The sequence below is a fragment of the Urocitellus parryii genome, chromosome 1, assembly GCF_045843805.1.
Source record: "Urocitellus parryii isolate mUroPar1 chromosome 1, mUroPar1.hap1, whole genome shotgun sequence".
Lineage (NCBI taxonomy): Eukaryota > Metazoa > Chordata > Mammalia > Rodentia > Sciuridae > Urocitellus > Urocitellus parryii.
In genome coordinates this window covers 278,198,501-278,223,887 of record NC_135531.1, presented here as the reverse complement: position 1 = coordinate 278,223,887, position 25,387 = coordinate 278,198,501, and the positions used below count along the sequence as shown (strand labels likewise).

Here is a 25,387-nt window from a genome sequence, read left to right as displayed (position 1 = left end):
TGACTTTCAGTGCTTCTGCAGGGCTCCAGGCACGTCTGGATTCTTTACAGGCTTACTACGGAGGAAAACCAGGTGCTGGTTTTCATTCACAGGGATGGTGTTGGGCTGCTGTGTTGAGCCCGGCTCCAAACATCTGCCTGCCACGAGGGGCCGGGAGCACAGCCCACCCCACTCCAGAGGGGCCTGGGGCCATCCAAACACCACAGTTCCTGTCAGAGCAGGGGACATTGCTATTGTGGCTTGCATCTCGCGTGCTTCCCAAAGGCCCTGTGCCAAGGACGCAGCCTCCAGCCTGGAACACCCCTGGGAAATGGCAGAACCTTCGGAGGTGAGGCCTAGTGGAAAGAAGCTAGGTCACGGGGGGTGTCCTTGGGGGTGTCCTTGGTTGGTTCCCTGGATCCTTCCTCCCTTCCTCTTTGCTTTCCCGTGGCCACGAGGTGAGCAGACCCCCTCAGCCAGGCACTCCTGCCATCACTCAGGGAGCATCACGCTCTGCCCTGCCGCAGGCTCAGGGAAAGGGAGCCGGCCCACCATGGGCTGAATGCTGAGAAACCAGGAGCCAAAAGCACACTTCCTCCTCCTACGCTGATTTTCCCAGGCGGTTTGTCACCGCCATGGAAAGCTGACTGACAATCACTATGGAACACGAGGGCCACGAATCACCACAGAGGGTCAGTTCATCTAGAAGTCACAGCAGTCCTCGGTGTTTCCACACCCAATAGCACTGCTAAAGGGTACACGGAGCAGAAATGCACAGCACTGGAGAGAGAGACCAACAAGTCCACAGTGACAGTCAGAGGTCAGCACCTCTCTCTCAATGACCGAGAGAACCAGAAGGCAGAATGTCATAAAAGACATAGGAAACAATGCTACCAGTCAGCTTGGCCTGATTGGCTTTAACTGAGAAACTGATGTTGAAAAACCAGCCTCTACCCCAGAGCAAAGCCTGTCCAAGGAAGGGGGCATGACCCTTGTCCTTGGAAAGACCCACAGAGCACTCCTAGGCACACACCCACCCTGCTGAGTTGTTTATCTACAAATAACAGGAGAGATCTGCTGCGCCAGGTGTCCCTGACTCAGTCAGGCTAGGTGGGGACCCATAGCAACCCCCTAGCAACCACTAATCAGCATGAGACAGGGAAATACCTGGGATGCCAGATGACCCTCCCAGTAGTTTATGGTGGTTGATAACATGTTGGGAGACCATGTAGTTCAGCATTACTCCCCTCGTGGCTTAAACAAATCCCCCTCTTGTACTAACCAATCACCCCTACCCAACTTGTTCCCGCCAGTGAATGTGCTAATCATGTTTTAGAGCTGTTATTTGATTTTCCCACAGTGTGTGATGATTTGCTAGGAGATGCTATGATGTATGGGGGGTCCCTGCCTTCCCCAAAGAATGTATAAAACTGCTGCAAGCCCTGGGCTGGGGCCTCTCAGCATCACCAGTTGCTGTCTATGCGCTGAGGACCCACCTAGCTCGCAATAAACGCCTCTTTGCTGCTTACATCCATCTTGGTCTCTGGTGGTCTTTTGGGGGTCCCGAATTCAAGCATAACCTTAATTCATGAGGAAAGGACAGTCCTTCCAACAAATGATGCTGTAACAACTGGCTACCCACATGCCAAGACACTAAAATTCAATACACTTTGACCTGTGCCTCAAAGTGTATCCCATTAACTCAAAATCTATCAGAGATCAATGTAAAATATATCAGGAATGTAATTATAAAACCTGAAAATATAAGACTTCTAGAAGAAAACACAGGAGAGAATCACTGTGATCTGAGGTTAGGAAAAGATTTCTTAGACTTGACACCCAAAACATGATCCATAAAAGAACAAAAAACAGACTTCATCTAAATTTAAAACGTCTCTTCATCACAAGACACTGGGGAATTTAGGAAAAGAAAAGCCACAGATTAGTAGAAGAAAATATTTTTAAATCCTGTAACTGGCATACTATACCCAGAACATATTAGACCTCTAAAGGATCAGTAACAAGAAAGCCCAATTTAAAAAAAAAAGAACCATCCAGTGCCTTTCAAAAACGCCAAGCTTAAAAAGACAAGGACAAAGGGAGGAACTGTTCCAGATGAAAGGAGAAGAAAGAGACACGTGACTAAAAGCAGACTAAAAGCATGCAAGGGACTGGTCTTGGGAGTGGCTATCAAGGACCCTATTGGGGGCAATTAGTGAAATTTCAATATGGATCATTGATTTTAATAGAGCAATGTAGCAACAATCAGTGTCCTGATTCTGATCATGGTCCTGTGGTGATAGATCATTCTTGATCTTGAGGTGAGTAGTTATGAGTAGTTATCTTCCAGTGCTTCAAAACGTGTGTGTGTGTGTGTGTGTGTGTGTGTGTGTGTGTGTGTGTGTGTGATGAGGAAGAGCCAGAGGGGAGAATGTGGAGAAATGTTAAGAATTATGGATTGGGGGAAACGTGACTTTATACTGTTGCAGTTTTTCAGCAGACGTGAAATGTAATCAAAACAAAACCACAGAAGCCAGAATTAGAAAGGCAGTCAGTGTAGATAGTAAATCGAGTCAGGTCGGATCTAAGAGGCGAATTTTGAGTGAGTCTGGGAAGTTGGAGACTGTCCCCTGAGAGATCTTATCAAGAACCTGCCCCTGCTCCAACCTGTTGCCAAGGTGACCTGTCCCAGGAACTGCCCCTCCCCTACAGGGAGCAATAAGGTTGTTACTGTGTCCTTGTCTACTCCACCCTGCCCTTCCCCCTTCAGCCCACCTCTTTCCCACCTTCTGGCCTAAGAGCATTCCTGGGCCTAGTCACACGTGCAGGAAGGAGAAAGGTAAGGGGGGAAATCAGGAGAGCAAAGGAAGCCTAGGACACATAAAAAGGGCCGAACACGTCACCCTGGGGACCCCAGGATACCAGCTATGGCCCCCTCCTCCCTCCCAGGAGAACCCTGTGACACAGGCTTTATCTGCTTGCCTCGGGTGCGTCTCTAACGTTCAGACTTCAACATGTGGGGAAGCAGGACTTGTCACCAATAACTCACCGATAACCAGAGGTGTCACCACTACAATGTATTGACGCACCACCCTGCTTCCCACAGTCTGGCCCTCGAGCCTACTCCCTGGAAGAGTGACCACCTCTTGCTCCCCACCCTTGGCCAGGCCACTCACGTGCACCATCTCCTGCAGCCCCCGGGGGTCCAGCTGCCTCTGCATGAGGCTCTCCATCAGCTGCTCCAGAGACCTCAGCGTGTTGGCATACAGAGTCTAAGGCCAAGAGACAGAAGGGGCAGCCGTGAGGGCTACACACAGTCAGCCACTGGGCTCTGCAGGAATCCATGCCAGAGTGCAGAGGGGAGAGGGCCTGATGGCCAGCCCTGAACAGCTGCCCACAGTGAGCTATTTACTCTCATCTTCCCATGTGAAGGGCAAGACCATCTTGTAAGAGGAACCCATCTCACAAAAAACTAGAGCCTAGGACCCTAGGAGCTATGCTTTGGAGATGGTGGGGGCCCCTGTCAGCCTGGATTCGTGACAACTGCATGAAGCAGAGCCGCATTCTACCTCACTGACAACTGGGCTTTGCTTGGATGAGAAACTTTTATCTGGTTGCACCACTGAGGTTTGGGGGTTTATCTGTTACAGCAGCTAGTATTACCTGGTATTTACTAGTAGATAATACCTCTACACCTTGCTGCCTCTAACCACTTATAGGTGGCCCAGGAAGGTGGACTCTGCCCATGTCAAAGTAAACACCCAGGTTCTGACCCAGAAAATGAGGTGGCCAAGAGGGTACCTACCCTAATAGACTCGTTGTCCTCTCCAGGGGGTTGGAGAGAAATGACAGAATGTAAACTGATATCCATCAGCTCGTTACTTTCTTCTATAGAGTAGAAAGGCCGCAGTTTGCTGTGGAAAGAGGCATTGACAAGAGGAGAGTCACTGAGGAGTGGAACCTGTGCTGCCCTCAGCCCAGCCAGAGGCACATCCCATCCCTGCCCAGGGGCCCTGTCTGCTGCCCAGCAGCCTCCAGTGCTGTATCTCTGAACGAAGCAGAGATTCAGGGGTCCCAAGTCACTTCTCCCACTTTCAGTGCCTGCTTTGAATTGTGAATCTCCTTCCTCCCAAATCTCAGAGAAAATCAGGTCCAAACCCCAGATTTTCAAGGTGTAATGCAGCTTGGTGTTTGTTAGCCACAGAAACTCTGGCCGGCGGCTGCAGGCCTAGTGAACCAAAGCCTCTGGGATGCACCGGCTTCCTGTGTCTTCACTAACACTGCAGGGGGAGAGCCAGCTGACCGGGGACCAGGGCTCAGACACCATCTATCCCCTCACCAATGCTTCTCAAGACGGTTGCCATTAGCATTACCTGGAGAGCTCCCAAGGACCCCCACAGGCCACTTCCATGCTCAGGGATTCTTTCATAAGGGCCTGGGGTGGGACCAGGGCGTGGCACTACGGAAAGTTCCCCATTGGTTCTGTTGTGCCCCGGGGCTGACAGACCCTAGCCCACCTTAACTTCCAGCTCCTCTTGCCTGAAGGCGTCTGGCTTCCTTCAGCCCCTCTGCCCCAGCCCAGAGCAGAAGTCAAGGGCTGACTCCGGCTCCACACCCTCTGGTGGCCCCTACTGCACAGAGGCTGACTGCATTTTCTGCCCAGCCCTCCTCTTCAGTCTCTTGCTTGTGTCTTTTGGTTCCCCTACAGACATATCCCTCTCGGTCAGCTCTGACCTACGTGCCTGAAGTCCCTGAGAGGCCAAGACCCGGTCCTGCCCAGTACCCAGCGTGTAACTGAACATGTGCTCTGCTGGGGTCAGTGGAGTGTCTTACAATCCGCCTGTGGCTGCCTCCTAGAGCAACACGTGGCTTCTCGGAGAGCCCAGTAACAACCAGTCCTCTGCAAGTCAAGTACCCTGAAAGTGTCCCCACCACAAATCCACAATGCCCCCCTCGCCTCCCCTCCCCTCCCACAGGTGGGCCTCTGGGGAGGGCACACCTTTGCTATGGTATCACCTGTAGAAACAGAGCCAAAAACAGGGCTGGGTTTGTCAGCTGAGTCCACCCCCATATCCCTCGATGCTCCTTGGCATTGCTCAAAACCCCTCATCCACCCCCAAACCGTCCTCCCTCCTGCCATTCCAGGAGACACATCCAGCCTGAAATGTTGCTGGGAATCAGGGAAGGAGCCGACCCCGTCTTCTAGATGCCCTTTGCCCCAGGGAGCAGCTGCCCCAGACCCCAACACAGAGGCAGGCAGGGAGGAGGAGGTGCAAACGCTGAGGGGTCACCAAGGGGTGTCTTGGGGTTTGTCCCCAAGCCCAGGTGCCACTCAGGGCTCAGACAAAGGCCCAGCTCACCTCAGGTGCGAGAGGGCGTCCATTGCCATTGTCCGCACGGGAGAGGCCAGGTGGTCAGTGGGCTCCATCTTGAGGATCGCCTGCGCAGCACAAGGAAGGGGGTGACCTTCCTGCCCCCCAGGAGGTCCGTGGCTGATGGGACAGAGGCTGCACTCCACAGCATCGGCTCAGGGAAGACCTGGCCCTTTGTAAAGTTCCCTGTCACCCCAGACCTCTGTCCTGGTTTTCCTTTGTTCACTTGGCCTTTGGCATCTCGGGAGGCAGGAAAGAGTACCAGGAGCAAGGCCTAGGCCGATAGGCCGTGTGTCCTGGCCACATACTTCCCTGCCTGAGCCCACATCCCTTTATTCATCCAGGACTCCACACTGTTCCACAGGCTGGGCCAGGCTGGTGTGAAACGACCCCCGTGTGCTCATCTCCCAGGTCTCCTGTTCCACCCGTACCTCACTCCCCCAGGACATCCAGCACAGCTTGGGCGCTTTCCAGGGGCCCAAGGCCTTGGCAGGATGGCGGGGGTGGGGAGGTCTGGAGACAAAGGGCATGGGGTGTCCCACGGGCCCCATCAGCCTTTGGACAGTTGACACTTCCTGTGCAAATGTCACCCTAAGCCAAGCCCTGCCTCTAGAAGATTACCATCCCCTAAGTCCCTCCCAAGGAGAAACGCCAAGGCTACAGCGGACCTCTGATGACCATCCCTGGACACCACAGGGCCCCAGTCAACTGAGGTCCCTCCCGGGTTCTCAGACTCTCCTGGCTATGAAACCCTTCATCTGTCCAAAGCTGGTTCTCTGAACTCCTCAGCTGGACAGCTCAAGACGGAGGGAGGCAGGGAGGGCTCTGAAGCCCCCTTTACCCCCACACACAGGCCCTGAGGGCCTCCCCCAGGAGAAACCAGTCACGGAGAGTCACAGCCCCCACCTCCCAGGACTGGGCAGCCCCACCCTGCTCACCATCACCAGGCGAGTCAGCGTGGGCTTCTGAGCAAAGTGAAAGTCCTCTTGGTCCTTGATGCTTCTGATGGCCCTGGTCACCTGCACAACACTCTTCATGAAGGCCATTTTGAGGCTGATGTCCTATGTCCAGAGGAAGGAGGGGAAGGGGATCCTGTCTGTGAGGGAGCTCCTAAAGAACCCGAGCCTCAGGACTCACTCCTGGACCCCTCTGCTCTGAAGAAGGTTCAGTGTCAGGGATGCTCTGAGCAGGGGTCGGCTCAGTCTGTCCTTGAAGCACATGGACTTGGCATCTGCCCCATGGTGGGGGATGCTGCACTGGACACAGCACCCAGGCCCCAGAGAGGATGCCACTCCCCAAGCCTCCACATCTGTGCCTGAGGGCAGCCACGCAGCTCAGTGGCCTGCTTCAGAGACCCTCTGTGTCACCAAGCAGGTAGAACAAATTATTGACATACAATAACTGGATAATTACTGTACGATTCCACTTACGTGAGGAACCTGGAGTAGTAGAACTATAGAGCTGGAAGGTAGGACAGTGATTGCCAGGGTTGGGGGAGGAAAAGTGGGGAGCCAGGGTTTGATGGCGACGGGGTTTCCATTTTGCAAAATGAAGAATTCTAGAGAAGGGTGACGCGACACCATGATGTGATGTACTTACTGTCATTGAGCCGTTCCCTAAACATGATTACAATGGTCATTTGAATGTTGGGTACATTTTACCGGTTTTCAAAAAATAAAAATGAAGTAACTTTTGCTTTACCCTGTTTTCTCCTCCCTATTTCAGGAAAGCACCCAGTTCCTTTGCATCTTGAAGACAAGCCCACTTCCTGTCTTTTAGGCAAGGCCTGGGCCAAGTGTCAGGTGGACCAGAGATGAGGGCAGAGGGAGCAGGAGAATCTGGGAAGAGGTGGAGTTCACCCCACACAGCTCTTGAGGGATGTCCCCTTCCTTTCCTATGTGACATTGAAGAACTGGGAAGAGTACCAGTCTGGGGAAGGAGCTCCCCAAAGGCTGAGCACCAGGGACTGCTCAGGAGGTGATGCCGGGCACGCAGCAGCGAGGCTCAAGGGAGGCACCCGGCCCCGTGTGGGTTACCTGGCAGCTGCTGGAGTAGTGGTGAATGATCTTAGCGGTGATGGGGGTGTCCACGTGGGAGAAGAGCATCTGGGGGTGGCAGTAAGAGGACACACAGCCATACATCACCATGAGGGCACTCTTCACCGTCTCCCGCCTCCAGGGGTGGTCTTTCTGTGGGGCAGTGAGGAAGGGCAAGGACCACTGGGGACGCAGGCTTTCCCAGCTCGCCCCTCTGGGGGAGCAGCTGCAGAGTCACAAAGTGCCCCCACGACTGTGTCGGGGTGCCTGGCCCTGGTTCACACACGCACCAACATACTCATTTCCATCTGGGCTGAGCACCTACCATATACACCAGGAATGACAAGAAGCGTTGAGCAACACAGACTCAGGGCCCTGCCTCCCCCAGGAGGCTTCAGTCCAGTGACAGACACCAGGACCACCCATCGGCTAAGGGAGGTTGGGGGGACACCCCTACCCAGAGGCTGCCTTTGTACTGCTTCATGCCTTCCCTGTAGGCACCTGCTCAAGGCCAATGCTCCTGAGCTGAGGACCCGTGGCCCTGCCTTCCTGGTGCTCACACCCTCTGAGAGGGAGGAGCCGTGGGAGGCCAGACTTCCCTTGCACAGGACGCCGGGGCCCCACGCACTGCTAGCCTTGGGTAGGGCTGGCTCTCAGTCCTGCTGAGGGAGGAGCTGGGGCAGAAGCCAGGGACAGGCTCAATTCTCTCCATCCACACAACCAGACTCCAGGCAGGGGTTTGAGGTCAATGCCAAAGCCCAGGGCACTGGCAGCAGATGGTTTCCTATGGTGGCTCAGCCAGCCTGCAGCATCGTCTTCTGAGGCTCCAGAGAAGGGACCTGGCTGCCCCTGTCCAAGTTTGTGCATGTGGACAAACTTCCATGTCCTCTTCTCTAAACAGTGGGACTTGATCAGGTAAATGCTATTGTATTCAGAGGTGAGAAAAACACACAAGAAGTGGAACCGGGGTTTAAAACCAAGCGGTCACATTCTGAGGCTCCTGTTCCAACACACGGCCCCTCCAGTATACGTGGTCCACTTAGCACGTGGGTAGCGCCAACCCAGCATCTTTGGTAGGAGCCTTGACCTTGATGAAGGTGTGAAGGAGTGCACAAGTGGCCTCTGGCTGGTGGTGTCCCCATCAACCTCCCTCCCTCACAGCTGATGGGTGGTCCTGCACGCAGGAGGCTTCCACCTGGACTGAGGGACCCAGTGTTCAGGGACGACCGTTTGACGATATCAGGCTCCTGCAAAGGCCCTCCCTGTGCTCCTCACATGTTCTCAGTCGTCGAAGCAATGGGAGACACAGGGGAACGCGGCACACCAGCTGTGCTGTGCTCAGAGGCCCGGAGGCCAGAGTGGAGCGGGGGGCCTCACCCGCCAGGCACTGATCTGCCAGGACTGCTCCGACTCCTGGATCCTGTCCTCGAAGTCTTGGAGCACGTTGAGCACGGTCCTCGCCTGGCCCCGGGCACACAGGCCAAAGCATAGAACCACGCCCTGTGGGGAGACCCCGCCAGGCAGGGTGAGGGCCTGGGGCAGGGGGAGAGCAGGGTGCGAGCACACGTGCACACACATGCATGTCCACAGGAATGAACACACGTCCCCCGGGATCCAAAGGGGCCTGGGGGTTTGAGGGGCTGTGGACACCCTCACCTCCCGGTCAAAGTCGTTGCTGTAGTCGGTCTTGTACAGCAGCTCCAGCAGCAGCAGCTCCACCTTGTCAGCCTCCAGCCCCATGGCCAAGGTGAAGCCCAAGGCCCGGTACAGAAAGCCCTGGAGAGTGGGAGGGAGGGAGGGAGGGAGGGAGCTCAGACCGCCCGTTCCCCCTCCAGGTGGTGCTGTTGCGGAGGGCTTCCTACACATCCCTCCAGATTTTTATCATTATTATTATTATCGTCTTACTGTACATATAGCTATGTGAGTCCTATATTCTTTAAAATAAATATTCAGTTTTTTCTGGAGGTCTGGTTGTATACAGGCAGGCGTGGTGTACATCTCAGCAGCCTAAGCCAAACCCTCTCCCTAGTAAGTGGGGCCCACGGGTCTCTCCACCCACTCCCTGACCCAGGGATGCTCAGGGAGCCTGGAGCATCCTCAGGTGGACCTGTTTCTCTGATTACTAGTCACGTTGGCCACCTTTCCATATTCTCCTCCTGAGACATATTACCCCTTTTAATTTCTGGCTATATTCTTTCCCCAATTTTTCTAGTGGGTTACTTTATTATTATTATTATTTGTAAGAATTTTACTTTTATACTTGGAAACATAAGAAGAATCACATAATCCTCACAGTAACTTGATAAGGTAAATGCTGTTGAATTCAGAGGTGAGAAAAACACACAGGAAGTGGAACCGGGGTTTAAAACCCAGCGGTCCCATTCTGAGGCTCATGTTCCAACACTGGCTTATCGAAAGCCTCAATTCGGGTCAGGGTTTTCAAGACGGTGGAATACAGGAGGTCGCTTTCCTGGCTGCTCAGCGGAGTGAATCCAAGAAAGCAGTTGGGCAGCTTCTGGGTGGGTGAGCAAAGCAACAACTGGATACACGGGAGACCTGTCTGGATTTAAGCTGGACATTCAAAGCAGATCGGGGACTCAGGAGGTTGGCTATAATAAAATGAGGAAGAAACCCCAGGCCACAGCCACTGCACAGTCGGAGGCACCAGCCTGAGCAGTCCCTCTTCGAGCCAAGCGGAGGGATGAGGGAATTTTTAGGCGGCCCAAAGCATGCCTGGGTATGGTGAATTTAGAGCTCAAAGACACCACCCGACTAAACCAACAGGCACGGTGCACAACATCCTTGTGCAGGAAAGAAGCCCCCATCTCTCCCAGCAGTGTGCAGAGACTGAGGAAGAAACCGTGTTGCAGCTGCAGCATCAGGGCCGGCACCTGGGAAGCTGTTTTCTGGCAAACCCGAGTCTGGCCTGAAATGCAGACCTGGAAAACCCACACTGCACGACACAGTGTGCCTAAGTGACCAGGAGGAAATCACACATGGAAAAAGGTTTACACAGGGGGTACTGGACGTGAAAACCCACTCGGCTCTATCCCTCCACCTCCAACCTTGCAGGATCGGCTGGGGGAGATGCACTTGGCCGAGAACTCGAAAGGGAAGGGCAGGAGAGATTGAGTTTGGAGACTGAATCACGCCCAGAAAACATGGGGTCCAGAGGTGACCTAGTGGACTAAGGATGGGCTCCTCCACCACAGAAATGGAACGCAGGGGAGATCCTGGGGTGCAGACTTCCAATGGGGACTGGCAATGGCTGGGCCCTGGAGGGGAGCTGATTTGAAATCTCCGGACCAACTGGTATTCAGCAAAGCACCTAGAGCCAGCCTGAGCCTAAACCCTGCCTCCAGGAATTCTGCCTACGGGATCACCTCTCCCACTCCAGCCCCCAGAGGGCGGAGCAGCACCCTCCAGAAGACCTCCCCAACACTGCTGAGAAGCTGGGAGTCTTGTGAACTCCAACAGGAAGAATTCTTTAACTCTCCATCAAGATTTTTTTCTTTTCTGTATTTAATTGTGACCTTAATGGTTCATGGTCATTTATACAACACTCATATTTGGTTTTTTTTTTTTTTCTCATTTCAACATTTTTGAAGCCAGTTTGCTTTCATGGATCAGTTTTTGAGGCCTAGCATGTTTGATTACTATATTTCATTTTTGTTTTGTATTATTTTATTTTTATTTTTAACTTTTAAAAGTTTTACTTTACATATATTTTCTCTCTCAACTGTTTCCCCAACTCTCTCTTTTCTTCTGCTAACAGCCTATCTCTATTGTTCTCTTTTTCACTCTTCCTTTAATTTTTTATTTCTCTCTTCTCTCCTCCTCCCTTATAATTATCATATCCTATATCACTTCTATTCTCTCCCTGTTCACTATTCACCATTCTCCCTGTTCACCATTGTAAACCCTTTGGCAAACTTACTTTTTTATAGTAGGCAATAACTAATCATATCATTTCTGTTTATTGGGACAATTAATATTGTAGATGTGATAGAAGGAACTACTTTGTTTCATGCTGTATATTGTTTGCACTGGTTGTTGTTATTATTTGTCTCCCCCTACATGGTGAGGTACTAGAAACCTTCAGGGATGCTATAAGTCCCCAGGATAGAAACTCTATTACCTCAGACCCAGACTCATAAACAATATGAAAAAGCAAGAGAACAAATAAACCAAGGTACTCCAGTAACAGAATAGTAGAAGAAATATCAGAGAAGAAGTTTAGAATGTACATAGGTAAACTGATCTGCAAGGTAAAGAATGCTGTAAGGAATGAAATCAGAGAGAAAATAAAAGAGTGAAAGATCACTTCAATAAGGAGATAGAGATTCTGTTAAAATATCAAGCAGAAATCCTTGAAATGAATGAATCAATAAACCAAATTTAAAAAATCATTGCAAAGAATCAACAACAGATTACATCATTTGGAAGATAAGAGTTCTAGGCAATGAAGGAGGACAAAATATATAATCAAAATTGACCATGGAGAAAAGATATTAAGAGACCGTGATCAGAACTTCCAAGAAATAGGGATAACCTGAAAAGACCAAATTTAAGGTTTATTGGGACAGATGAAGGCTCAAAGACACAAACCAAAAAATGCACAAACTTTTCAATGAAATAATGTCAGAAAATTTCCCAAACCTAAAGAAAGAAGTAGAAAATCAGATATAGGAGGCTTACAGGACACCACATCAAATTACAACAGACCCACAGCAAGGCATATTATTATGAAAATTTCTAATATACATTACAAGGTTAGAATTTTAAAGGCTTCCAGAGAAAAATGATGGGTCACATTTAGAGGGGAACCAATCTGGATGTCAGGTGATCTCTCCACAGAGACCCTCAAAGCTAGGTGGTCATGGAATGATAAGAAAATGGATGCTAGCCAAGAATGCTGTATCCAGCAAAATTAACCTTCAGAATTGATGATGAAATAAAAAACCTTCCATGATAAATAAAAGTTAAAAGAATTCACAACTAGAAAGCCTGTACTACAAAATATACTCAATAAAATATTTCATGAAGAAGAAATGAAAAATGAAAGTGAAAAACAGCAAAGGGAGGAACTATACTAGAAGAATATAAGAATAGTCAATCAAAGAAAAACTAATTCAAATTAAAAACCAGAGATCAATCAAAATGATAGGGAATAAAAACCATATCTCAATAATAACATTGAATGTAAATAGACTAAACTTTTCAATGAAAAGACAGACTGGCAGATTGGGTTAAAAAACTAGACCCAACCATATGCTGTTTCCAAGAGACTCACCTCATAGGCAAAGACATCCACAGACTAAAGGTAAAAGGATGGGGACAACATTCCATTCACATGGAGCTCATAAACAAGCAGGGGTGTCAGTCCTCATATCAGATAAGGTGGACTTCAAGCCAAAGTTAATCAGAAGAGACAAAGGAGGACATTATACTGCTTAAGGGGATTATACATAAATAAGACATAACAAGCATAAATATTTATGCCCCAAACAATGGAGTGTGTGTGTGTGTGTGTGTATATGTATATATAAAACAAACCCTTCTCAATTTTAAGAATTAGATAGACCACAACTCAAAAATAGTAACTTTAACATCTCTCTCACCACTGGATATATCCTCCAAACAAAAACTAAATAAAGAAGCTATAGAACTAAATCATTCAATTAATAATTTAGACTAAATAGACATATATAAAATATTTCATCCATCAATGATTGAAAACACTTCCTTCATAGCAGCACACGATTCTTCTCTAAAATAGCATGGGGAGCCACCCGGAACGATTTGCTCTTTCCATCCTGGAGTGGAGAGGCTCTGACTGTCACTACATCTCACAGTGACCTGGACATTGCCCTGGTTTGAGGGCGTGTCTTCAGATGTAGGCGGGTTACCCATGGATTGAGCCACACTCACCTGTTCCTTTGTAATTTTACCCCTTTGCCCTGTTTGGGATAGAATGTTCCATGGAAACGCCCTTTGTGTGTCCCCTTCTCTTGCTCTGCCTTTGGATGTGGCCTTCCTAGATGTCAGTCAACCTGCTGACAGCAGACTACACGAAGCTAGATTCAACCCCTTGAAACCTGACCCCTGGCCTCATTTGAATGGTTTCTCCTCAATTAAAGGGTTCAGCACATGCTCACTCTCTTTCTCTTTCTGTGGACCCTGAAGGTCAGAGACGCTGTCACAGGACCCCAAAGAAAAAAGTATCTTTGTCTCTTGTGTGATTATTTCGTGCAACCCAGTTCACCTGGAGTGACCCTGAGTGTTTTTGTCATGAGGAACATGACAAAATAGACCATATCTTAGGCCACAATGCGACTATCAGCAAAAAGAAAGAAACAGAGGTAACAGCTTGCATCCTATCAGATCATAATGGAATGAAATTAGAAATCACTAATAAAAAATAGAAACTATTCCAACACCTGGAAACTAAATTGCATGTTATTGAATGGATAGCAGGAGAAATCAAGCATGAAATTTAAAAATATAGAGATAAATGAGAACAGCAATAAAACATATTAAAATCTCTGGGATACTATGAAGGCAGTGCTAAGAGGAAAGTTCATTGTATTGAGCTCATTCATTAAAAGACTAGAAAGTCAACAAATAAATAACCTAACATTATATCTTAAAGCCCTAGAAAAATAAGAACAAATTAATAAGAGCAGTAGAAGACAGGAAATAATTAAAACCAGAGCTGAAATCCATGAAATCGAAACAAAAGAAACAATCAAAAAACTGACAAAGCAAAAATTGGTTCTTTGAAAAAATAAAATATAGTTGATAAACCCTTAGCCAAGCTAATGAAGAGAAAGAGAAAAATTCAAATCACTAAAATTCACAATAAAAAAGGAAATATCACAACAGACATAACTAAATTACAGACAATAATCTGAAACTATTTTGAAAATTTATATTCTAATAAAACCAAAAATCTTGAAGACATTGACAAATTTCTAGAAACATATGTCCTACCCAAATTGAATCAGGAGGACATAGAAAATTTAAATAGATCAATTTCAAGCAATGAAATTTCAAGCAATGATGCCATCAAAAGCCTACAAGGAAAGAAAAGCCCAGGATCAGGTGAATCTCAGCTGAGTTCTACCAGACCTTCAAGGGAAAACTAACACCAATCCTCCTCAAATTATTCCATGAAACAGAAAAGGAGGGAACCCTTTCGAACTCATTCTATGAGACTAGCATCACCCTGATACCAAAACCAGACAAAGATAAATCAAAGAAAGAAAAATTCAGACCAGTATCCTTGATGAACATAGATGCAAAAATTCTTAATACTGGCAAATCACATACAAAAAAAAAAACATACTTAAAAGTTGGTGCACCATGATCAAGTGGGATTCATCCCAGGGATGCAAGATTGGTTCAATATATGGAAATTAATAAAGGTAATTCATCACGTCAATAGACTTAAGGACAAGAATCACATGGTTATCTCAATAGATGCAGAAAAAGCATTTGACGAAATGTAGCATCCATTCATGTTCAAAACACTAGAAAAACTAGAGATGATAGGAACATACTTCAACATGTAAAGGCTATCTATGCTAAACCCAAGGCCAACATCTTTCTAAATGGAGAAAAACTGAAAGCATTCCCTCCAAAAACTGGAACAAGACAGGGCTGCCCTCTTTCACCACTTCTATTCAACATAGTCTTAGAAACTCTATTAAAGAGATATGAATTGGAAAAGAAGAACTCTTCCTTTTTGCTGACATGATTTATATTTAGAAGACCCAAAAACTGCACTAGAAAACTTATAAAAATGAATTAAGCAAAGTAGGAGGATATAAAATTAACACTCATGAATCAAATGCATTCCTAAACATCAGTGGTGAATCAACTTAAAGAGAAATTAGGAAAATAATTCCATTCACAGTAGCCTCAAAAAAAAAGCATACTTGAGAATCAATCTAACAAAAGAAGTGAAAGTCTTCTACGATGAAAACTACAGAACACTAAAGAAAGAAAGTAAAGAAGACCTTAAAAGATGGAAAGATTGCCAGTGTTCTTGGATAGGCAGAATTAATATTGTCAAAATGACAGTACAGATTTAATGCAATTAAATTAAATTAAAGCTTAATACAGATTTAATGCAATTCCCATTAATGATCTGGGATATTCTTCATAGAAATAGAAAAAGCAGTCATGAAACTCATTTGGAAAAACAAGAGGCCCAGAACAGCCAAAGCGGTCCTCAGCAAGAAAAGTAAAGCAGGAGGCATCACAACACCAGATCTTACACTATACTACAGAGCAATAGTTACAGAAAGAGAATGTTACTGGCACCAAAACAGACATGAAGACCAATGGTACAGAATAGAAGGCACAGAGACAAACCCACATAAATGCATAATTGCAGACAAAGGCACCATAAACATACATTGGAGAAAAGACAGCCTCTTCAACAAATGCTGCTAGAAAAACTGGAAATCCATATGTAACAAAATGAAATTAGACCCTTATCTCTTATCCTGCACAAAAATCAACTCAAAGTGAATCAAGGACCTAGGCTAGACCAGAGACCTGTGCCTACTGGAAGAAAAGTAGTCCCAAACCTCCACCATGTCAGCTTAGGACCAAATTCCTCAACAAGACTCCTAAAGCACAAAAGTAAGATCAAGAATCAAAAATGGGATGGTATCAAACTAAAAAGCTTCTTCACAGCAAAGGAAACAATCAATAATGTGAAGAGAGACTCTACATAATGGGAGAAAATATTTGGCACCTGCATCTCAGAGCACTAATCTCCAGGATATATAAAGAACTCAAAAAATTTAACCCCAGAAAACCAAATAACCCGATTAATAAATGGCCAAAGGAACTGAACAGACACTTCACAGAAGAAGAAATACAATCGACCTACAAATACATGAAAAAAAATGTTCAACATGAATAGCAATTAGATAACTGCAAATTAAAACTCCTCTTTGATTTCATCTCATTCTAATCAGAATGGCAATTAACAAGAATACAAATAACAATAAATGTTGGTGAAGATGTGGGGAAAAAGGCACACTCATCCATTGCTGGTGGGACTGCAATTTGGTGCAACCACTCTGGAAAGCAGTATGGAGATTCCTCAGAAAACATGGAATAGAACCACTATTTAACCCAGTTATCCCACTCCTTGGTCTATACCCAAAGGACTTAAAGTCAGCATACTACAGTGATGCAGCCACAACAATGTTTATAGCAGGTCAATTTGCAATAGCTAAACTATGGAACCAACCCAGGTGCCCTTCAACAGATGAATGGATAAAGAAAATGTGGCCCATACACACAATGAAATATTACTCAGCCATAAAGAAAAACATAATTATGTCATTGGCCAGTAAAAGAATGGAACTGGAGACTACCATGCTAAGTCAAAGAAGCCAATGCACAAAGATCCAAAGGCCAAATGTTCCTTCTGATATGCAGATGCTGATTTGCACTAGGTGGAGGGGGGAGCGGAGGTTCACTTGATTGCACAGGGAAGAATGGGGGGAAGGAATGGGGACTGGGAAGGGAAAGACAGTAGAATGAGCCGGACATAACTCTCCTATGTCTATGTGAATCCATGACAGGTGTAACTCCACGTCAGGTACAACCATGGAATGGGAGGTTATACTCCACGTATGTGTGATATGTCCAAACACGTTCTACTGCCACGTACATCTAAAAGGAACCGACCTCTTTTTTTTAAAGAAGAAAGCCTCAGCTAGACCCCTTTCAGTGGTCTCGTCCCTAACGCCCCATCTCCCCACGACCTCCTCCGTGGGATTTTGGTTCCTCACACGGCAGTTTGATGACGGGGACGTCCACCCCTTCCCTGGCCTCCCCTGCTTTCCTTTTCACGCATGTGCAGGTGGGTTCCACGTTAAAGCTGAGGTTGGGGCTGGGCTGGGCTCAGTGGATAGTGCTCGCCTGGCCCGGGAGAGGCGCTGGGTTCACTCCTCAGCACCACATAAAAGCAAGTCAGTCAATAAAGTCGGGGTGTCATCTGCACTCTACATGCTCTTCTGAGAAAGCCGTGCTGCCCCTGGCTCTCTTGTGCACTGACGTCTTTGCTGTGTTCGGGAGAAGAAACCCCTCCTCAACTCGCTTTCCACACCTTCTCAGGACTTTCTTTCATTTCTTCACTCAGGTGACCTTGGAAATATTCTTGTCACATCCCATAAAGTCGTCACATTGCCACCAACGCCCCCTGAAGGACTCTAACTGGGAGTAAGTGACACCCTTGCTCAGTGGGAACCCAGGTGGACCCCTCTGCACCCTGAGGCTGCTGCCCGAGCACAGGAGCTGCCGGAGCCATGTCGCTGGCTCAGTCTTCCTCACTTCCTGTCTCACCACTGTTCCTCACACTGGTTCCACCTATGTCACAAGTTCCCTATTTTTTTTTTTTTTTTGTACACAGGATTGAATCCAGAGGCGCTTAACCACTGAGCCACACCCCAGCCCTTTTCATATTTTATTTAGATAGGGCCTTGCTAAGTTGCTTAGGGCCTCACTAAGTTGCTGAGGCTGGCTTTGAACTCATGATCCTCCTGCCTCAGCCTCCCAAGCCACTGGGATTACAGGCGTGGGCCACCATGCCTGGCTCATATGGCCCTGATTTTATTTGCTTATGTGTCCCATCATGTTGGGTCTTTGAATGGAATCTTTTTTCACTTTATTTTGCTGTTCTATTTGCATATTGGAAAGATGATTTTTTTGGTTTTTGCACACTAGTTTTGGGAAAGGACTGGCTGTACGCATCTGTCACCATCTACCCCCTGCTTCCTGGGTATGTCAGCAGGAGAGGGAGGACAGGGAGGATCTCCATGGGGTTCCTTATTATGTTGTATCTAGTTACCTGAGCCACTGAAATTCTTCTTAAAAATCTGTTTATTCACATATGTACTTGCTTGGGCTAGCTGAGTTACTGTGGCACGTTGAACTTCATGCACTTGCTTATTCAATGCCGCCTACAACTTTTTTCAAATGGGCTTTAAATCATCCTACTTAACCATATGCCTACAAAGCTGCAGTGTTCAGCTAGTGGAAGAACTCTGTAAGGCACACTTTGCTGTTATTTTGCACACTCAATTAGGAAGAAAACATATTTAACAAATAGAATTTGTGTTGGTAACTTAAAAACATTTTCTAAAACATCTAAATTGAGATACAGTTCACATGCCATAAAACTCATCCATCCAAGGCATACAAATTCAAGGGTATATTCAGAGTTGTGCAACCACATTCACATATTTACTTAAATTTAGAACATTTTGTCACCCCAGAAGGAACTCCATACCCATTTGCAGTCATTCCAAAGTCCTCCTGCCCCTGAAAACCACGAATCTATTTTTTAACCTCGAAATGTGTCTATTCTGAACATTTTATATAAATAGAATCATTTAACACATGGTCCTTTGTGTTCCCTTGCATCTGGCTTCTTTGTTTTAATGGTTCACTTTAGAGGTGGCATGTATTAGTACTTCCTATCTTTTCATGGCTGAATACTATTCCATTGCATAGATGTACCATTTTCGTTTATCTTTTCATCCACTAAGGGACATTTAGGTTGTTGTCACCTTGGGGATATTGTGAATAATGATACAATGAACAATTAATGTACAAGTTTTATGTGGACATAGGTTTTCATTTCTTCTAGCTGTGAATAATTAGGAGTAGAATTGCTACATCATATAGTAACTATGTATTCAGCATTTTAACAAAATGCCAAATTATGCTCCAAAGCTGTTGCACCACTTTATATCCCCCCCAGCAACAAACAAAGCAACATATGAAGGTTCCATCTCTCCACCCTTGACAACACGCATTATCATCTCTCTTTTGTCCCAGTGGGTATTAAGTGACATTTCTTTGTGGTTAGGATTTCTATTTCCTAATGGTAGTAGTGACTTTGAACATTTTTTCGTGTGATTACTGACCATATATACATCATCTTTGAAGAAAAGTCTATTTACATGCCTTTTTTAAGTTAACCTGTCTTTGTATTAATAAGTTGCTGTGTCTGTGTGCACACGTGTTTGTGTGTGTGTGTGTTACAACCGTTGTACAAATGTTTGATTTGCAAATATGTTCTTCCATTCTGTGGGTCATCCTTTCAATGGTATTATTTTCAGTGCAAGAGATTTTAATTTTTATGATGCTCATTCTATTTTTTTCTTTCTCTTATCACCTATTCTTTTCTGATGTCCTATCTCAGAAGGTCTTTCCTAACCCAAAGTCATGAAGTCTTATGCCTAAGTTTTCTTCTAAGAATTTTACACTTTCAGCTCTTATTTTTGCCAACTACCCATTCTAATGTGTGTGTATGGTGTGAGGAAGGGGTCCCGATTCCATTCTTTTACCAGTGGACATCCAATTGTCCTAGCACCATTTGTTGAAAAGATTATTCTTTGCCTGTTGAATTGTCTTGGCACCCTTATTGAAAAATCTATTCACCATAAATGTGAGAGTTTATTTCTAGACTCTCAGTGCTATTTCCTGTCTATCCTTATGTGAGGACCACCCTGTCTTACTTACTGCAGCTGGGTCGGAAGATTGGAATCAGGAAGTAAGTTTTGTTGGCTACTCTGGGCCCCTTGCATTTTCATATGAATCTGAGGATTAGATCGTCAGTGTACGAGGCGGCGGGAAGCTAACTGGGATTATGGAGGAGTTGAATCTGTACATAAATTTGGGGAGAATCACCATCTTTATAATCCTATGTCTGTGAACACAGGTGCTTGCCACTTATTGAGACCTTCCCTGATTTCTTTCAACAATTGTTTAGTTTTGTACAAAAAAAAAGGATTTTCAAATCATTTTTCATGTGATTACCAACCAGAATCTGGAACATAAAAAAATCAAAGACCCAGATGGAACAGAACAAAAAACTAAGACTCTCTGGACTATTCCAACCGCCCCTTCTCCCAGGAACTGCAAACAGCCAGGGTCCTGCTGGTCTCCCGCACGTGGGGACCCTCTGCACTCCCCATTCCCTATCCAAAAGCTCTGTGCTGTGGGGACAAACCTTTTCCAAAGAGGGGCTATCAAAGCTCCCGATCTGGTTGTTCAGCTCCTTGCTCAGGCGCAGGCTCCAGCTGGTCCCCCGAGTTGTCTTGAGGGAAAGTCTCAGAAACTGGGGAGAAAGAAGATTCATGGACACCAGCCCTGCTCCCTGCTGGGCCCTGGGAATGCTGTATGATCTTGAGTAATGGCGTGCCCTCTCTGGGTATCCTTCCTCAAATCTCTAGCTCACAGTCCATCCAGCACTAATGCTTGGTGTCTGTGGGTAGGGGATGGCTGTGCCTTTGGGGGCTGGCAGGACAGATGCCACCCTGATGCATCCCCAGGCGCTGGGTTCTCTGGGGTCTCCCTGATGAGAGATTATAGCTAGGGACTTTATGCTTTTCAAGTCTTCTCCAACAGAAGGAGAACGTGTCCTTTAGGGGACCCTAAACCTCGCAAGCCAACCCCACCAATGCCCTCCCATCCACTGGCTCTCCTCCCTGTCCAACCCCACACCAATGCCCTCCCATCCACTGGCTCTCCTCCCTGTCCAACCCCACACCAATGCCCTCCCATCCACTGGCTCTCCTCCCTGTCCAACCCCACCAATGCCCTCCCATCCACTGTCTCTCCTCCCTGTCCAACCCCACACCAATGCCCTCCCATCCACTGGCTCTCCTCCCTGTCCAACCCCACACCAATGCCCTCCCATCCACTGGCTCTCCTCCCTGTCCAACCCCACACCAATGCCCTCCCATCCACTGGCTCTCCTCCCTGTCCAACCCCACACCAATGCCCTCCCATCCACTGGCTCTCCTCCCTGTCCAACCCCACACCAATGCCCTCCCATCCACTGGCTCTCCTCCCTGTCCAACCCCACACCAATGCCCTCCCATCCACTGGCTCTCCTCCCCATCCAACCCCACCAATGCCCTCCCATCCACTGGCTCTCCCACCCATCCAGTTCTCAGCAGCCTGGTCGCCCTTACCTGAATGAGCTTGTCTTCCCAGGCCTTCTGATTCCAGGTGAACTCTGTGTGTTCTGTGGGGGCACACAGCTGGTGGCACGGGCTGCCCCTCTGTCGTCCCTGGTTAGCACCCTGGTGCCACCCCAGGCCTCCACAAGAGCCCTTGGCCAGCAGCACTTCCCTTCCCACCTCCCGCTCCTTGGCCAGCTCTCAGGACCAAAGAAGGCCACGTGGGTCCACCTGGAGCCTAGGTTCCTGGTGCCCAAGCCGTGCAATCTGTGCCCAGTGAACACACGAGGTGGGCACCTCACCTTCCAGGTACCGGATCAGCAGGGGGATCTCCTGCTCCCACACATTGGCCATGGTGGGTGCAATGCTGTGGCTCAGGGTCCTCAGGAGTTGCAGCATAGCGACCCCACGGCCCTCCCCCTTGTAGGGTGACGACATCAGCACCTGCAAAATACCAGGTCATGAGCGCAGCAGGGCCTGACACCTCCCTCCGTCTTGGGGTCCATGCCCTCACTGTAAGTGGAGGTGAAGGTGGGCGGTTTTCAAACAGAGTCCAAGGATCTCCAGGACAGAGAGGCCCTTACAGAGAATGCTGATGGGGGTGGGGCAGGAGTGGCCAGGCCTGGCCTCCTCATCCACCCCAAGCCTCAGTGGAGCATGGATCATATCCACAGGACAGAGCCCTCACCCCCACCCCCAGGGGCAGGTAGCCCATTGATAGTGTCCTGGAGATGCTCTGGGCAGAGGAAGCTCGGTCGGCCATCTGAGCACACTGCCCCTGCCACTTCTCCCCAACAGGGACAATAGGGGTCTGGGACACTCTGTCCTGCTAAGCACCCAGCTCCCTCACTGCACCCTGGCTGTCTGCTCCTGGGGCTCAGGGAATGAATGGTTCAAGAGAGAGGCACCACAGGGCATAGCCTTGCCAGGCCCGGGCATGTGCAGGTCAGCCACTCACCAAGAGACGGGCCAGCAGCTTCTGAGGTGCAGGCAGGTCCACTGAGGAAGGAGATGCAACTTGAACTGAGGCTGCCCATCCCATACCAGGACATGCCCACATACCCCGAGCGAGGGGGACTTGACCCTGGGAGGTGCCTTCCCAGCATGACTCCATCCAGAAACTGGGTCAGCACAGGGGACTTTCCAATAAAGAACATCACTAGAGTTGACTCAGCACAAGGGAAACTCATGCTGACGTGCTGAGTGCAGGAGGTACTGTATCAGACCTTACCCCTGGGTGGTCGTTGCAATGGTTACCAGACTTGCCATAATAGTGTTTTGTCCCCTATGGTGAACCTTGGCTTCCCTTGAGCCAGCAGTAATTAGAAAGCCTGCACCTACCCGTCCTGTCCCCTGCAGGCTTTGGGAGTCAATGAGCCCATGCAAAGCAAACTCCCGGGACTTGGATGGATAAACAAGGGAGGGGCCAGGCCTGCTAAGAAGTTGCAGGTGTTGGAGCCCAGGAGAGGACCCAGTCCCAAAGTGAAAAGGGCCATGAGGAAGACCTCAGGGGGCCAGCTAGGCAGACCATGGATCCTGAAGGCCTAACTAAATTACCAGCATCACTAGCCACAGCCATCCCTGGGAAGCCCAAGCCCGTGAGAGCAGCCCCCTCAGCACTAGAAGTGGGAGGGAGGGGGACAGAGCAATCCATAGTAGATGGGCCTAGCTGCTTTTCTGAGAGTCTGGTGTTAACAGTGTCCACCCTGGGGTGGACCATCATGGGGTCAGTTTACAGAAGACCTGGATGAACAACTATAGTCCCTCTATCTGACTCAGAGAGGTCAGACAGAACAGAGACCCAGAAAGACCACACCTGGAGAGAGCCTGGGCAGGAGGCCCCCAAGGTGGGGTCTGGGCCAGGGGTGTGGACTGGGGACATGGGGACATGAAGAGTGTGCTACCAGGAGGAAGTTCCCCAGGACTCCAGCACCTCCTCAGATGTGGCAAGGTGCATTCTGGGCGCTTCCTAGAGAATTTTGTTGAGGGGACTTGGGGAAGGGTGACAAGGAACAGACCCAGCAGCCAGGTCCCACAGCGGGCTCAGGGCTCCTGCTCACCGTGTTTGCACTTGCCACTCATGCTTGCTTCTGCATCCTTGCTGTGGAGCTGGCGCTCGGCCAGGTTCGTGAGGCTGATGCAGATGGGTGTCAAGGCCTCCGTGTAGTCTGTCTCCATGATGTAGCACAGGAGCCGTACCCAGAACTCCTGGGGTGGGGCAGGGGAAAAGGAACCCAGCACCAGCTGGAGGCATCCCGTGGCCATCCAAGACTGGCAGGCTACATGCACAGCATAGGCCCCAGCCAACTTCCCCAGAGCTGGCCCCAGACACCACTGACAGACTCAGCCTACACTGACTCCTGCCAGGCCGGCCTTTGTCAGGAGGGTCTCGGTGGCATTCACCCAGCTAGAGCTGTCTCACACCCTGCCTGCCAGCCTAAAACCAGACCTACACCCAATACACTGTCTTTGTCTAGGCCCCTTTCCTGACCCCAAATCCTCTGGAGTTGCATGCTGGGCAGATGACCCAGCTGTGCTTGCCAGTTGTGACAGTCAGATTTACATCCTCTTCTTGATGCTTTTATAGTAAAATTTTCCTATCTTATTGCTCTGTCATATTTCACTGCAATTGAAAGTTGTTTCTCCTATAACTCTGGGTTCCCTGTGATCATGTGGAGTCCCCCTAGCCTGTACCTTCACGTCTTTCACGCAGCAGGAACTTGCTAAATGCTCATGGACTGTTTCCTTACACACACACACAAACACACCCACAAAATACATGGCTCTGGAATTGGATTTTGAAGGGAAAGAGCTCAGGCAAGTGGAAGACAAAGACCCCCCACCCCCCAGCTGCTGCAGACAGTGAGCATGGAAGAGGTGAGAGTGCAGAGCCACCGCGTGCCCATTCCTCTCCAGTCTTCCAGGTGCGGACAGGAGCCATTGGCTCTTCCATGGCGGCTGGCTGGGCAAGGAGTGGACTCACATTGGTCATGCCACTGACAGAAGAGGTTATGATCTTCACGGTGTCCATGGTGACTTTGTGGACCATCTTCTCCTCCAAGTCCCTCTGATAAAAGTTATCCCGGTGGTTTGTCTGGAAGACAGAACGAAGGGCCCCTGCTGGAGGGCTAGCAGAGATTTGCTGTGGTCTTCTTACTTCCCTGGGGAATCCATGCCCAGACACTGGTCTCCCGGATGCTCACTGCTATGCACAGGTCTCCTGCCTGTGTGTCTCCTGCCCACACCTGGACCTCTGGGCTTGCTGTGCCCCTAGGCCCTTGTGTCGTAAACACAGGTCCATAAAGTAGCATTCATGCTCAATGCTTTGGAGGCATTTCCAAAGTCCATCTGCTCCATGGTGTGCATGTCAGGGTCACTCACCAGCTTGTAGGTGGACAGGGTCAGCTGCACAGACACGTACTTCAGGCCCCAACCTTTGATCCGGTCCTGGTAGCCTGACAGAGCCAACTGGCCAATAATGCGGAGAATAGCCATCCTCACCTGAGGGGACAGGGCCACGGTTTGCTCCCCAGGGCAGGAACTCAGCACCCAGTACCCAGTCCTGTCGGGTGAGACATCTGAGAACTGGCACTGCTAAGGGCTGGAAGGGGCTTCAGGAGCCACCTGGCTCCTGCCCACTCTGGCAACACGCCTCATCCCATCTGGGGGACCCACCCTGCCGTGTGCCCATGTTGAGACACACCTACTCCCACCCTCTGACATGTGGTGGCCCATCTTAGGGGTCTTGGGGGGTGGGGGAAGGCCCGTCTTTCATCCTGGGCTCTCTGGCTTACTCCAGTGAGACTCGCTACGCAGAGGAGAAGGAAAGCCAGCACTTTCCCCCTGGAGGCCTCCAGGCATTGAAGATCTCCTCTCCTGACACCCGTGTTCCTGGCCCGTCTCCCTCACAACCTCTGTGCTGCCCCCCGTCCCAGTTACCCCTTCCCAGCCCACAGCTGGACCGGAGCTGCCCCCCCACCCAGCGGCTGAGGCTGCCCTG

The 25,387-nt window shown here is 48.8% G+C and overlaps 1 protein-coding gene across 1 annotated transcript in view; it reads right to left on the bottom strand.

Annotated features, from left to right (window-relative positions):
* Mroh2a (maestro heat like repeat family member 2A) overlaps nt 1-25,387 on the bottom strand; it is a 59,629-nt gene that overhangs the window by 15,060 nt on the left and 19,182 nt on the right. The window contains 14 exon segments of the mRNA XM_026396006.2: nt 3,156-3,251; nt 3,785-3,893; nt 5,340-5,419; nt 6,290-6,412; nt 7,388-7,540; nt 8,765-8,887; nt 9,044-9,163; nt 20,433-20,540; nt 21,400-21,452; nt 21,690-21,831; nt 22,346-22,386; nt 23,448-23,595; nt 24,371-24,481; nt 24,769-24,888. Coding sequence (XP_026251791.2) covers nt 3,156-3,251; nt 3,785-3,893; nt 5,340-5,419; nt 6,290-6,412; nt 7,388-7,540; nt 8,765-8,887; nt 9,044-9,163; nt 20,433-20,540; nt 21,400-21,452; nt 21,690-21,831; nt 22,346-22,386; nt 23,448-23,595; nt 24,371-24,481; nt 24,769-24,888 — 1,527 coding nt within the window.